Genomic DNA, 16,250 nt, shown 5'->3' on the forward strand with positions numbered 1-16,250 from the left:
TCCGGGTACTCTGGTTTAGTCCCACATTCCAAAAACATGCGTGGCAGGTTGATTGGACACTCTAAATTGCCCCTAGGTGTGAGTGTGAGCGTGAATGGTTGTTTGTCTATTTGTGCCCTGCGATTGGCTGGTGACCAGTTCAGGGTGTACCCCGCCTGCTGCCCGAAGATAGCTGGGATAGGCTACAGCAACCCCCACACCCTCCAACAGCCTTGTGAGGAGAAGCGGTACAGATAATGGATGGATGGATGGATGTTAATTATCACACTAATATTGATATCGCAATATTCAACACCCATATGGCATATCGCATGTTTTTCCAATATCCTGCAGCCTTTAGGTGCGTTTAGGTACTGACGTAAAAATCCCCCAAATATTTCTGGTAGCTTTTTTTAAGTCGAAATACGTGTGTATAAAATCCACTAAGCTCATACACATCCCATTCTAATTCGACAAATGTACATTTTATACAATATAAAGTACTACCAAATATCAAATAATGCAGTTTCAACGTTACACACCGAAAGTTTGTTAATTACGATTACATTGAATGCATCAGATCACGAGCGCACTGAGACGCCAGCCAATATGACTGCAGCGTTGACTTTTGACTGAGCTAAAGCTATTAGCCATTAGCTGAATGCTAACAGCGAGAGTGGCTTGCTTCTACGCTTCATCTGCCGTTCGGTGCGTGGGTCTTGCAATGGCGTTCAAATCATTATGTCGAGCCGACACTTTTAAATACCTCAGTGGGACATGCAGAACCACGTTAAACTTTGATAAGCGTCCATTGAGCAAGGTTTGTATTTGCCTGTCTTGTATTTGCTGCACAATGAGTTTAGAACTGCGTGGAGAAGGTCATAATAAACACATTTCCCCATTTATTTGTTTCGTTTTGCTTTTAATAATTCTATTGATACGTGCTGGCTAACTTTAACCGAGTCACTCTATGCAAAGTTTATTGTGGTATTTGCTACAAAAGAATGAACAATAACATCAATACAATGTAACGACACTAGAATGTATTTTATTGGAGGTCGCAAGTGCTTGCGTAATTCACTTCTACTGTCACAATTTAAATTTTATAGCAATTTTTTTCATCATGTTTGCATGAGCCACGTTTGCATGCTATTTATATCAACTAGTGTCATGGCAGGCATTTGATATAACAAACTTAACTAGAGCACATTCAGTCCTAACTAAAAAAAATGTAATAGGCGAATCAGTGGTATCGAATAATAAAAAAAGCAACTTTCAATGTGTAATATTTATTGTGGTTTGTGACATATCTTTCCTATATATTTTCCTTGTTCACAATTGAAGACAGTATTTGCGGGACCACTACCAGAGATATATTATGAAAGTTTGAGAATCGTCGATTCTAGTTCTTGTTTGGGACTCTTTCCATCAGTAAAGCTAACTTTGCTTTGTTCAGTAGCTTTGTTTATCTTCCACTTACACCGTTGAGCAAACAGCTTTTTGTAGTGGACAAGCATGATTATTTTTCACCCCTATGGCTGGCTATGTCCATTTCTTCTCAACATATATTTTAAAAAGCAAATTTGTTGTGCCTTTTTGTGTGAGTTTTATTTTGTTTTGATTTAAACCTGTCCTCTTTATCTGGTGTTTAAAGACATGTAGCTGCTACTTTTCAACCTCCAGCCAGAGACGTTCAAAGTTCTACTCCGATCCTACAGAGGCAGTCAAAGACATCCCAGATGGGGCGACTGTACTGGTCGGAGGTAAATGCTAACTGAAGGATCTTTTTCAGTCTTTTTATCTGCAACAGTCAATGAATTTTGTACTTAACATGTTATCCCCATGCTTGTTCTTCTCGCACTCTGGCTTATTTCTAAAATGGAAAAAAGTGTATTGAAGTTCTCATTATGTGTGAATGTGACTTTGACAGGGTCACTATCTTTAGATAGATTACCACTTCTAAGGTTTGATGTATCACAACAAAGGCCCTACTATAAAGCCGTTAGTAGCGAACCATGTTGTGCTTAGATTTTCCTATATTTAACTCAAATAATCTTTTATCTGTCATTGTAAAAAAATATACTCAAAGTCCTTTCATCTAGATTGATTGAGGTGTATTAAATACAGCTTCTGTGTTCTTGCTTTCATTTCCTTGCTGTTAAGTTGTGAACTTCTCAAGAGGACTTTCAAATTTGTGGCTGTTTTTCCACTGGAAATATTTCACACGTATAAACCACGTTTGCTACAGTCCAAACAAATTCTACCGCTTTCTACAATGTAGACACAAGTGGATGGATGGATGATAAAATAGATGATCATCATAATTGGTTTGCGAGCAGAGACTCCCAACCTTATTAAAAGCTAGTAGTTGATGTGCGTTTGTATGCTGAACTGAAGTTCAGCAAACATCTATTCTAAAGTGTATTTTTGTTGACATAGTTCATTCGTTGTGCACGTGAATGTTGTCTGCTCAGCGCACGCTTGCACATTCCACACTCCACAGGTTATATTTATCGTGAAGTCAGCTGACACAGCTATAAAAATATTTCCATTGTCTCGCCTGCATTCAATGACCACATGGTGAGAAATTAGCATGACACAGTGTAGTATTCGGAAGACAAAGGACTTGGAAAATGGAAAAAAAAATCATCTAATCATACTCCTTGTATATCATCATTTGTAATGTCCATAATAAATAAAATACAAACACCAATTACATACACAATGCACATTTTTTGTGTTCAGAGTTTAGGATCTTGACGTACTATATTTTCCAGGTCAGAAAATGTTACAGTACACTGAACACTCAATTGATGTGGTAGCTCAGGTGGGAACGCTTATAGATTGAAAAAGTGCTGGAATTTGACCTTGAGGGCACAAGATGATATACGGTACCTTTCTGTTTGTTTTTGCTCAAACACAGGCTTTGGATTATGTGGCATACCGGAAAATCTCATCAACAGTTTACTGAAGACTGGCGTGAAAGGTCTTACTGCAGTCAGCAACAATGCAGGGTAAGCGATACCAAACATTCATGCACATTTGCAGAGACTGTTCTCGTAAATATTGGAACGATTTTTCAATACAAATCAACCGGTTGTTCAGGTGTAGAAAAAAAATGCAGTTATATGTGAGCAGCACAATGCTTTTTCCACAACGTCAGCTGGTTTGTGGCAAGCCAGCTGCTGTTTTCTACACTTAAATGCCCTCATTATTGCGCATAATGGTGAGACTCTTCCCCTCTTGATGAAATATTAAATCACATCATTTATCAAAAACTGTGTTTTGCAGAATTCGGGATCGGTACTTTTATGTCTAAATAGCATTCCTTCATTCCATTTTACTTCTACATTGTTTTTGTGTTTCTCAAATTTCTTGTTTTGTATAGAAAAACTGGATCAGATACCTCTGATGTCTCTCACTGTGAGGCCGTCGTGCTCACCAGTCGGGCCACCGTGCCACCGTCATTAATCCATCATAATCTAAATTTCCTAGAATGACACGTAAAGTACTGACTCTTGCACTTGTACTAACTAGACCATCTGGCTTGATTAATTATCTGACAGCATCATGATTTGCTACTTTAATTTTCTTTGCTGTGACTGTGCAGTTTAGAGTGGAGTGTAATTTAAAAGTTCAATATATATTTGTCCCCCCTCAGCGTGGATAACTTTGGACTCGGCCTGCTTCTTCAGACCAAACAGATCAAAAGGATGATCTCCTCTTATGTCGGAGAGAATGCGGAATTTGAACGACAGTATTTGTCTGGAGAGTTGGAGGTGGAGCTTACTCCACAGGTTGGTCAGGAAAACTTACTTTGAGTTCATGTTTTGACAATTGGGAGTACTTTGTGGTTGCCGACAATTGTGCGGACTGCTGTTGCTAGTGCTATGACTCTTTAGCAACTGTCAGTTTTGTTCTCTGCAAAGACGTTTATACTGTGCCACTATTTGCATTGCACTCATCTTATTTTACCTCATTTCCACCACAGGGCACCTTAGCCGAGAGGATCCGAGCCGGGGGGGCAGGGATTCCCGCCTTTTTCACCGCAACTGGTTATGGCACGTTAATCCAACAGGGAGGCTCTCCTATAAAGTACAACAAGGATGGCAGTATTGCCATTGCTAGTGAAAAAAGAGAGGTAAACTTATTGATTTCACTCGTTTGAAGTCTTGCGGAAATATGTCGTCTGTGGGAGAAGTGTGGTAAACATAATGAATTTTGTGGTGGTTTTGCTAATGAGAAGTCCGTACTTGAGGCCCACAGTACAAGAAGCACCTGAATTGCTACTAACCAACCTTTTTAGTTACCATCATTTCACGACCAAAAGGCTCACTTAAAAGTCTTCATTTTTCTTCTAAGTGGATGCAGCGCCTAATAATGTGGCGCGCCTTGTGCGTGCACTTGACTGATTTGGCGCACACTGCTTATATAGAGGAAAGGTGGACATGATTGAGTACAGCATGCGGATGTGAAAGCGGACGCTAAAGGAACGCTCCCAGTAGATACTGTTGCACAGCAAATGAACTCAGTCCGTCATCATTCAGAGAAGCTCGACGAAGGAACTCCAACTGTCGGACATCAGTGTAAACAGGGCGTTCAAAGTGAAGTTGCGAGCGGCGGGCTAGCAATTGCTGACGTGTGGCATTACTAAGACTGGGAGGCACCGCCGGTGAGTTACGGCACACGTTAGCCGCTAATGTGTCTGCACTGTTAGAGCTTTCGAAAAAGTCGGCATCGTTTCTGAGGAGCTGCACGGCAACAAGACTGACCGACACTGACGAGAGGGAACCTGTTGTGTTAAATATTTCATAAAAGTAAACTGAAACTCAGTTTGCTCCCATTGCCTTTTTAAAAACATACGATAGCATCCTTGCTAGTGTATGTTTTAGTGTGCATGCAGGCTACCGTATGTTTTAAACTGGCGTATATTTTACCATGCCTGTGCCCAATAATATGGTGAGTCTTATGTGTGTGTTAAATACAGAAATATAACTCGTAATTGAGACAGCACCTTTTAAGACGGTGTGCCTTATAGTCGTGAAAATGCAGTAATTGTGTTTTCTTTACTCTCTGTATTGTTGCAAGCCGGATGTCTTTAAAAAATTGAAAGCAAGCGGCAACTATTAATGTATTTGTCTCAGTCATTGTATTGTATTTGATCACTTTTGTTGTTGATACTGTAGCTCAGGTCCAGATAGCATATTCATCTTCCACTTTGTTTCCAATCAGGTGCAGGAGTTTAACGGCAGACACTACATCATGGAGAAGGCCATCACCGGAGACTTTGCTCTCATCAAGGCATGGAAAGCGGATAGGGCTGGAAATGTTGTGTTCAGGTAAGCACCGCCTTGGAACAAAGAAATCAGGAGATGGCGAATACAGGCTTATTAGCGACGTGACAAGTGGCATCAACTTTGTGGAATCTTCTAACAAAACAAAAACTATACAAACATGGAACGAGCACTTCAAATGCCTTCAAAATCCCCCATAACAAATACATTCGTCAAAAAAACAATTGACAATTTTATCTGAATGTGATTTAGCTTCTGCGTTTACCTAGTGTCATTATTAGCTTTAACAGCAATCTTTACTTAGTTCAGACATTACGGTAGATAGCGCTCAACTTTCGGAAGTATACATACAAATAATGTAATTCCTTCCAGTTTTAAACCCTATCGCCATCATAAAGCCGCTATCAATTGCTTAGGTTCAGTAACATTTTAATGCAGGTCTGTGTTCGAGGAGTGCTTTTATTATTATTGATTATTTTACAAACTTTTATTTAGTTTAGTTAATTTAGAACTTGATGAGAGCAGCTTTTGAGTCTGAATTGAATCAGTACAATTTAGGTCTGCAATAGCAATGATGTGTAATCAATGTTGACATGCTGAACCATTTAGACAGTATTGACAATGTTGAGGAATGATTTAGCCTTTCAAATAGACAACTTTCCAAGTGAAATTGCAGCAGAGTTACATACAGAATCTCCAATTACACCATAACTTTTACTCACATTCCAGCTGATTTCTTTGGACAAACTTACTGAAGCCCTTTTGATCCATCGGATTGCAAATGACTAGTTTCACCACCCGCTGTGGTACCACCGTTAACCACAAGAGCGCAACATCTTGCAGTAAACTATATGGTAGGTTTACTTGGTGCATTCTTATTTGAAATAATTCTGCTTTGCGTTTTATTTTTCACAGGAAGACGGCTAGAAACTTCAACCAGCCCATGTGCAAGGCAGCCAAAACCACAATAGTGGAGGTAAGTTGTGTTTTGTTGCACGTCACATGCAAATAGCCTTCTAGAGCTTGCAGTGACCCATCGTTTAAAATCCCTTTTGCAAATTACACAGCTGAGTTAAACATGTTTGACTCATTAATGCCCTGTGTATAATTCTAGTATATATATCTAGGTATTATATATTGGTGCATGCATTGCCGTAATTGAGGCCAATGTCATAGACATCATGATACACAAGCAAACTCCTCATGATTTACACTACAAATTGACAGAATTTGAATCAACAAAGTGTAACATTACACTCAATGGCACTCTAGTGGGCAAGAAAAATAAGAGTGGGATTCTTTGCTTTCTGTTTTTCATGTAAGAGTTGATGCTGGTGAATGGATTTGAGACACTTCTCTTACAAATGTGACTACAAATCCGATATCTATCGCGTATCTGCCAATGCAAGTGCAGCATACACAGAGAGAGATCATCTGCCCCCAGCCGATGCAATCCTGACTTCCTTGGAATATCATTGATCGTGCAGACACACGCACGCCAGTGGTAAATCAATGATTCACTGAAAACGTGGCCCATTAAATAGGATGTACATCGGAGGTGCACCAAAGGGAAATGTAAAAATAATGCAGGCCAAATAAATGGTATGTAATGTTACATATTTTACAAATACATGTGGAGACAGTCAAATTGGATTGAGGATTTAAATGGAGCACCTAGACCTGTGTTGTCTATGCAGCCACAAGACAAATTTACATATCCATCCATTATCTAAGCCGCTTCTCCTCGTGAGGGTTGCGGGTGTGCTGGAGCCTATCCTATTTTGAGCGGTAGGTGGGGTACACCCTGAATTGGTCGCCAGCCAATCACATATCAATGCAGTTATTTTTCCAGTGCACTAAAGATTGCAGTCATACACGGATAATTGTGTATACATCAAGATCACCTTTAAGAGCACATTCTCTTGGGAATTAGAGTTAAAAATGCCTTCATGTATCCTCTTGTGAGAGCAACCGAAGCGGCATCGGTCCGTACAGCACAGTCATCACATCAAACCACCTACAGAGGACAAAGGGTCCTTTCTTTCTTTTTCTGTACTTGTGTAACTCGAGGATATTGCAGACATTTTGGAAGTTTTAATATCTCGAGTGACCTGCCGCCTCGGCTCATTTCTAGCGTCAGACCGCTCGGCTTCTTGTCACATCTTGTTTCAATCTCTGCGTCTGGTTATCCACTTATCTGCCATTTGACAGTAAAGAAATGTGAAAGCCAACCTCTATTTCTGTGTCCTCTACGTGCATTCTCAGCTTCACACCTCCCATATACTGTAGGCACCCGTTGAGTCTCTTGGGTGTGTGAAAAAAAACGAAATCACAAGCTGAAAATGAGTCAATGGCTTTTCTGAATACAGGATGAAAATGTCTTTGATTTCTTTGATGCTAATTAGAAATTCTATTGCAACTAAAACTTTGCAAAGCTTTTGATAAACCCGTAATCCAAAATAATTATTGCTGAATTGTTATACGACAGCGGCATAATAGAACTCTGTGACCTTGATGGCGGCCAAGGATGAGTATGAGTGGTATTTGGGAAGTCGGTGCTCCACTTGCAAGGAAGAAACAGCCCAGTGCTGTTCTTCCACTGATATAATAAGAGGACATCAGCAACGGTGCCAGCAAACGTGTTAATGTCTGCTGAAGTTGTGGCGGCGATGCTAGCGACATGAATGACAATGCATCTGTGAGAAAGACAGCGAGAGAGAGAGAGAGAGACGGAAAGAACCGTTGGCTTTTAATATTTGATTGTCTACTTTGACCCAGCTGCTTAAAGCTTAAGGGAGTGGCTATGATGAGGTTCACTTTGTCAAAAGCTGATGTGGTCACCGCCAGAATGCCAGGTCTTATGTATTACTAGCTAATGTAAATTATAGTATCGCCATCTCTGAATTGTCATGCGTTACACTAGGTTTGTATTACTTTTGAGAAACTTCTATCAAATCAACTAGAATTCACATTTCAAAAAACACAAGCAGAAACCCAAGTCAAAGCAAAAGGAGTAACGTGTGCCAACTGTGCGGATGGACCAGCAGATTAGAAAACAGTGGTGAGAAGTGTTTTGTGTGCAGAAAAGACGCATCACCACCACAAGGATCTATTACTTGTTTTATTTGTATTGCCTTGCATTATTACATTACATTAGCTAGGAAATGGCGCTGTCCTAATGAGAGCCTATTTAATGCTGATAAGGCACCTCCAAGAAAAAATACATATCAGTCAGACGAGAGAAAACACGGAGGAGAAGGATGTGACATCTTGTGGGCGAGATTTAAATCCCACATCCAGGTTGCACCTGCCATACTGCTCTTAACAAGGTCTGACTGGGAACAGTAATGAATACAAGAAATGTGTGCTTGGGCAATGTTCACGTTTGATGTTAATGCTTGAGAAAAACCTTATTTTGGTTATAGAGGGGAAGTTACACAAAAGACTACTAATTATACCCTGCGCTTATTGTAGCTTTGTTAAAGGATTGTTAAAAATAACATGTTGCTTGGCTTTACTGTACAGTAATCCCTCGTATATTTGTGATTCACAAACAAATTTAGTTTACTTTTGCATTTAACTGACTGAACTAGAACGGTACATATGATATCCACACCCGCAGCGATTAATTGAAACAAGACAATGTGCCTTTTCTAAGTACAAACTCAAAATTGAGATTAGCATTTTTGATTGGCCGTTCTATCTGCTCATGTGGCCTCTTTGCAAAATGAATTGGCCGCTCCAGAGCCAAACTCTGCAAATAAAGTGCGATTTATAGTCCAAAAAATTCAGTAATTGGGATTATTCTGGCAGTTATTGCAATTTTGAGTTAATTCATGAATTTATTCAGATCAAGCTTCATTGCAACCTTCACTATGTATTGCAACATTACAAACAAAACAAAATAGCATCATTCCATCCATACCATATAACTATATGATTTGGGCAATGTGCAGGTCTTCGCGGGGGCGTGCATTCACGTGTGATTTTTTTTTTTTTTTAAACTCCCAAAGGCTCTTTTCCCCTGATTACTGTAATTTATGCATGCAAACATTTAACGTAAACCGGATTACCTGATCCTCGATTGCAAGAAATGGGATTTCCAAACCTGGATCGTTTTGTTCCAGATTACATTTTTTCAACAACTGGCTCATGTTAATCAATAACACTCTGGTTGTTGTTGTTGTTGTTGTTACTTTCAACTTGTTCCATTATGGGTCACCACTGAAAAACTCCCATATGTTCTATTTAGGCACTGCTTGGGCGGCACTCAAACGTGTGCCGTCTGCACAAAAGGCAGCATCATATACCACAACACAACTAGTATAGTCAATAACTGTATCCTGCAAATCAATTTGTGCATTTTAATGCGCCGCCTTCCCCCAAAACATTTTCATATTCAGTCTTATCTTTTTGAATGCCTTCCTGCACTAACAAAATCACCCTTTCAGAGCCCTGTTAGCCATGTAGTAAAACACGCAACCTAAGTGGTGTGTTTAGTGACTGCGCACACCTTACGTAATGTGTCGTTAAGGAATGAACATTATATGTGTCTGACCAGCTAATTGGTCACAATAAAGTGATAACCCTGTTTTGCAATACCCTTGAAGAAGCACCTGTCAGACTGTAAAGCAATTACCTGTCTGAAAATAAAAGCCTTAGCATTCTGTGCATGCCCAGTCATTAATTGGCCGTCTGTATTGACACCACGGCTATGTCACACTACTTGAAGCTGCGGAAGCAAACAATAGCTGGTTTGGTTTGTCGATTCTAACGTGCATCCTGCATGCATGACATGCATACATGACCATACTGTCAATCTTGTGTCACTAGATCCAAATTTCTTCTCAAAGCTTATCATTGCTGAACTCATTCAGTACCAGCCAAGTTAAAAAAAAAAAATAAAAAAATGGAACTTTGATGTCTTTAGCCGTCAATGGAAGTAAATGAGTTAATTCAATTTTAACCACCATGAATCGAACTTTTGAAAGTATATATTTTTTACATGTCGAAACCACTTATCTTATATATTATACTAATAGACACATTAATACATTATTTAATTAATATAGTAATTGGCAAATTTAAAAGTAAAAAAAACACATCAGGTAAATCAAAGCAGTTTTCAAATTACCAAATTCCAACCAGCTCTTTCTACGGTTGCTTGGCAACCAAAGGCTGCCATTCAATTGTTGAATGTACCATGGTATCCAGCTGGTCCAGTTATTCCCTTATCACAGGTACACTGAAAGGCCCTGGTGCTTGGTAGGACACCATCCACCAGAGACCGCATCAAAGCATGGCTTTTTGCTGTTGCACTCACATCTGTCGTAGCAAATGAATTCAACTCTATCCTTTTGTTCATCATGGCTAAGCAATATATTTGTGGATGTGTTCACAACCGACCATTCGCCATTGAGTATGTATGTCTTTGCATTTTGACAAAAGGAATAGTTACTTTGCCTCAAATGCTGATGCTGTTTTGTGTTTTTGAATTGATTGCTTCTTAATGTATTTTGGTACATTTACACTCAGCGGCAGACAATAGGTAAGCTTGTACAAAGTACACTAATGTAACAGTTGTATTAAAAAAAAATGCTTACTTCTAATTTCAACTGTATGAAAGGCACTCATTTGACAATAATGTTTGATAAATTTGCCTTGCGGCAATCCTGAGATGTTTTGATCACCGTTTATTAGTTAAAGCTACAACTGCAGCTTTGGTGTAAGCGCTGAAAAAAAATAATAATGGATGGATCATTTGCTGCTCAAATAAGTATAACTTGATGTCAGTTGAACTACATCAGGGGTGCTCACACTTTTTCAGCATGCGAGCTACTTTCAAAATGACCGAGTCAAAATGATCTACCCACTACAAAAATGCAAAACATCGATTTATTTTCAAATGTATTAAGGATTATTTGTACGTACAATGTATGTTGATGTACCTTACATAACCAAATGAGCCAATATTGCAAGACACACATAATTAGCTATTAACATTTTTTTTAAATTAACTGAGTTTACTTTGATGACTTGCACTGAATTGAATCAGCCAGGGATGCATAGTCCGGACAGTAGCTGCTGATAGCCAGCCTCAAACACACTTCCAAATGTTCATCAGTCATGGTGGAACGGTATTTGGACTTAATGATCTTCATGTAAGAAAAGGCTGACTCACATAAATAAGTGGAGCCGAATAATGCAGTCAAAGAAATAGCACATTTCCTCATGTTAGGGTACTTTTCCTCCGTGAGTAAGTTCCAGAACTGTCCATGAGCTCTCGACTTCAGTTCAATGTCGGTTTGTAGAGTCAAAATCTCATTTTCCACTCCAGAAGAGTTCATGTGAAACAGTGATGCAATGTTTGATGCGAGTGAATCAACCTCAACATCTCCCTGAAAAGGATAGCACATGAATGTAGCAACTGGCTCGAGCAAAGAAAAGTCTTGAAAGCGTTTGTTAAATTCTGACAGACAACCGGTGATCTGCTCCGTGTAGCGTGCACTGTCAAGTTGCTCACAGGCCTTCCCTTGCGTCTCCAACTCTGACGCCAGGTTCTGGAAATTTGCCAAATCATGGTGCTGCAGCTTTGTGGAGAAATGTTGCATCTTTCGTTTGAAAGCGTGAACTGAGCTGATCATATTGGTCACTGTTTTGTCTTTTCCTTGCAGCTCAAGATTAAGGTCATTCAACAAGTTTGTCAGATCGGTTAAAAATGCCAAGTCTAACAGCCACTGGCCGTCATTTAGCTGCTTGTATTCTGCATGTCCAGATACACGGAAAAACTCCTTAATCTCCGGACAGAGCTCTCGAAATCTTTTGAGGAATTTCCCACGACTAAGCCATCTCACGTCAGTATGTAGCAACAACTCAGAGTGGTCGCAGCCAGCCTTCTCCAGATGTGCACGGAATAACCGTCTTTGAAGAGATCTGGCTCGAATAGAACATGCGATCTTCGTTGCCACATCCATGATCTCTTTCATGTTAAGCATTTTAGCGCATAGCGCTTGTTGGTGGATAATGCAATGGTAATTCAAGAAGTCTGGGAACGCATCATCCTGCCTGCACTTGGCAATAAATCCATTCACACGCCCAACCATTGCAGGTGCTCCATCTGAGGTGATAGACACCAATTTGTACATTGGGAGCTCAGTTTTCTCGATAAAGTTTTTAAACGTCTGAAATATGTCCTCTCCTCGCGTCTGTTCTTTCATGGGAAGTACTGTTAATAGCTCCTCTTTTGCAGTGATATCACTTAACACCATGCGAACGAAAACGCACATCTGGGCTGTGTCACTCACATCCGTAGATTCGTCCAACTGCAGTGAGAAAAATTCACAATTTCTGATGTCCGTCCACATTTGCTGGGTTAAATCCTCGGCCATGGCATCACAGCGACGTGTAACTGTATGTCTTGACAACTGCAGAGCTTTGATTGAAGATAATATCTCTGCCTTATTTTTAAAGTCCCGGAACAATGAGTCAGCTGCTTCAACGAATGCCTCTTTTACCATCTCTCCGTCTTGGAAGGACTTCTTGTTTTTAACAATGGCGTGACACACCCGGAACGATGCTTCGGTGGCCGCCTTCGCTTTTGAAGTATGTTGTGTGAAAAATGACTGCTGTCTTGTCAACTGGGATTTTAGTTCATTCACCTTTCTCTTTCTTAGCTCGCTTTTCGGCGGGAAGTCGTTTTCGTATCTTTCTTGAACAGTCCGAAAATGCCGCTCCACATTTCCCTTCTTTGGTACTGCGATGATAGAATGGCATATGAGGCAAACGCACTTCGAAAATGACATTGTGAAAAAAAAGTCCACCTCCCATTCCGTATGGAAGTGATATGTTTTTGCCTTTTTACTTGGTCCAGCTCCTTCACTCATTTTAGTGACCATAAACTTTAGCGAGGGCTTAAAATGTGACACAATTCGCCGACTAGCTTAGCACTTAGCGTCGTTGTTTACGCATGAGCGGTGACCTAAAGGTCAAAGTTCAGTTGTTATCTGACTGGTTGTCCTGTATGTCAATCAAGTAACGGGGATGGATGATAGGCTGACATCGTAAATTCTGCTGCACTTAGAGCCGTTGTTTGATTTGATTGGTCACCAGAATGGCAACATTCAGTTGTCATCTGAATGGCTCTGCCTTGTATATTAATCAAGTGACGGCATTGATGCTAGGATGATATTTTTTTAATGTCACGCCGCGATCGACCAGTACCACCTCCGCGATCGACCGGTAGATCGCGATCGACTTAATGAGCACCCCTGAACTACATCCATGCAGACATGTTATGGTTAGTTATTACTGTGGCGCTGCGCCATTCTACGCAATATTACACGAGTAGCTTAAGACAAGTTCAAAGCATTTAGGGAAATATTCTCATTAAAAATAAAGTCTTTGTGTGGAATTTCACTTATCTCTTCATCAGAGGAAACATTTTCAGCTAATTTTACGGCACTCTCTAGTCACTATTCATTGTTAAACGGGCTTAAATATGTACATTTTCCATATCATTTCCCACCTTAAGAGATTTCTGAATAAGCCTGTGATCAAGATGTGTAATGAATGTTGTTGGTAAGTTATTGGAATTCTTACTGTGTTTCTGTTTAATTAATTATGAGCGGCATCGTCAAGTGGCTCTTCTCCCCTTGCCTAATCTTGTTTTTTCTCCGCGCATTAATGCAAAAATTACCTGTAGCTTTGAATGATGAAAGAATTAATTGAGAGCAGCGCGATGACAGGAGCCAAAACACAAAAAGAGAAGACACTTTTGCTGACATGCACATGTATGTTTGAATAGGAATTAGTTCCATTGCGACCTATCATTTGGAACTGAAGCAAATTGTGTGGTGGCACAAGTGTCATTTGAAATGTCAACATTAAAGTAGCATATTCTAAAGTGGTGATACCTCGAAATTCAAATGTCATCAACGGAAGTCCTTGAGATATCCCCCCCCCCTTAGAATGGGAACAGTACACACGGGGTGTGAGCACTCAGTGTAATTTGGTGTTAAACAAAATTTCTTGCTGGCTGCCCATGTGGCCTACGTCTTTGTCTGACTGAACAAACACTTCCACCACTTTAAATATGACTGACCTGTCCGTTTCTAAACGAGTCCCAACAGAAACAAGCACCAGAAGAAAGGTTCCCAGTCAACTCAAACCTAACCTAACCTAAGTCTTAACTGAACCATCAATCATCATGAACATCCCCTACTTTTTGAAGTTTTTTTAGTTTTTCCAAACAGATTGGGTTGTACTCCTCCTACAGCTTTCCCGAGATGACCTTGTCAGAGAACAAGAGAACAATAAAATGTCTTCTGTGGGGCAAGACGTCCTTCTTTGCGGCTTATCAAAAGTTTAATCTGTTTTTTGGACGGGTCAGCTCATCAATTGATGCCTCAGGGAAAAACGTCTTGAGCTGTTATTTTATCAAACCCATAGCACAGAAGCTTTTTCTCTCCCTTCTGGGCTTTTTACTCTGGCTCTCAAAGTGTATTGACCTTCATTGCCATTTCTCCAACTCTCTGGATGACCAATGTGATGTCTTCACCTCTACGCTGGAGTCATCTGGCAGCTTTGTGGGTGATATAATTTGTGTCTTTGCAGTGTCCATCATCAGCATCATGAGTACTGAATGTTCTTTCAGACTACTCTCCATCTTCTTTTCACATGTGCTGGTTGGTATACTCCACCCCTGGAATTTGATATAATAGATAAAGTTTCTTTATTTCAGGTGACTCTGAAGGCTCTCCCTGTTTCTGAAGGGTCCCCCAATCACTTAGCCAGCGATAGAAGTTTCTCGTGCATCAAGTGAATGTATGTATGCGTGCGAGGAGCATTTTTTTTTTTTTGCCCAACTCCTATAATGGGTAAAGGTGGAATGTATGGTAGCTGATTTTGGTTTGCCCACTAAGCTGTGTTGTGTGTGTGTGCTAGCTGCTCCAAGCTGCCCATCACTTCCATCACGAATCTCTTTCATGTTTACTTTTTTTTACCCGCTCTTCAATGTGTTCAGAAGTTTCTTGCTCCACCTCAATCATCTCTGCTCAATTCAGGGCTTTCTCAGCTCTCTTGGCAATCTGGACCAGAGACCCAACTTGACCTCCTGCTCAACCTCTGTAAAGCACTTGTCACAGTCCTCTGCTGTCTTCATGACATGCTCTGCTTGTGACTTGCTGTCATCCATGTTAGTCCCAGCAAGAGCTTCCATGTAATCAGTGCTGGCTTGTATGAGGTTGAAATAGTTGCTATTACATGTTACCCATTACTTCTTCTGTGGACGAGTACGCTGTGCAGTAGAGGATATTTGCTCTCCTGGATGCAAACAAACAACAAAAGATACTCTAAAAAAAGCTGACGTACTAGAAGAAATCTTCCTAGTCAATTGTAACCTAATCCAACTCTGAACTGAGCAAAAATCTCTTAACTGTTGGCAAAAAAAATCGGAATTCATTAAAATCTTGCTTATAGGTTTTTATTTTTCTTCAACTATCCCTAAAGATAGCTCAGCTTCTACGAGAGATGCTAAGAGAAGAATGTTCCCTGGAAGTTAAATAAAAAGAACAAATTAAGGTGAATCACATTCGAAGCCTAAGGGCATGCCTGCATTACTGAATATTTTAGTGCCATAGAAAGCAGAGATAATGCAATGTTGAGACAACTGCCGTTAGCCACATGGCTGAAGATTGTGAGACTGAAGAAGTCTAGGCGGGGGGTTCAACTTTCAATTCTTAATTGTTAGAGTTAGTTGCTCACTAGTTAGCTGCTATTGATAATTATCAAAAGTGGAGTTCTAGTGAGTAATTTGTTACAGCCTAGTCGCTACATAGTTACGATTGTAAAATGTGACAAAACGCTGCATGTACAGTTGATAGCAGTTTGTCTTTCATCATTGGCTTGAATTAGCAGTGAGTCTAGATAGAAGCATTTAATTTCTGCTTCTGTGATATTTTCTCCCATTCTTTTGGATCC

General features: G+C 40.1%; 1 protein-coding gene across 1 annotated transcript in view; it reads left to right on the forward strand.

Annotated features, from left to right (window-relative positions):
- The first annotated feature begins 570 nt into the window (after positions 1 to 570).
- The window catches only part of oxct1a (3-oxoacid CoA transferase 1a), a 40,037-nt gene continuing 24,357 nt past the window's right edge, over positions 571 to 16,250 (forward strand). The window contains exons 1-7 of the mRNA XM_088295001.1: positions 571 to 799; positions 1,634 to 1,742; positions 2,903 to 2,993; positions 3,641 to 3,776; positions 3,971 to 4,120; positions 5,212 to 5,318; positions 6,189 to 6,249. Of these exons, the coding sequence (XP_088151127.1) occupies positions 641 to 799; positions 1,634 to 1,742; positions 2,903 to 2,993; positions 3,641 to 3,776; positions 3,971 to 4,120; positions 5,212 to 5,318; positions 6,189 to 6,249 (813 nt within the window). The 5' untranslated portion in view covers positions 571 to 640. The remainder of the gene's footprint in view (positions 800 to 1,633; positions 1,743 to 2,902; positions 2,994 to 3,640; positions 3,777 to 3,970; positions 4,121 to 5,211; positions 5,319 to 6,188; positions 6,250 to 16,250) is intronic.

This window comes from Idiotropiscis lumnitzeri, chromosome 1 (assembly GCF_059441095.1).
Source record: "Idiotropiscis lumnitzeri isolate Australia: NSW breed Sydney's pygmy pipehorse chromosome 1, RoL_Ilum_1.0, whole genome shotgun sequence".
In the NCBI taxonomy this organism is placed as follows: domain Eukaryota; kingdom Metazoa; phylum Chordata; class Actinopteri; order Syngnathiformes; family Syngnathidae; genus Idiotropiscis; species Idiotropiscis lumnitzeri.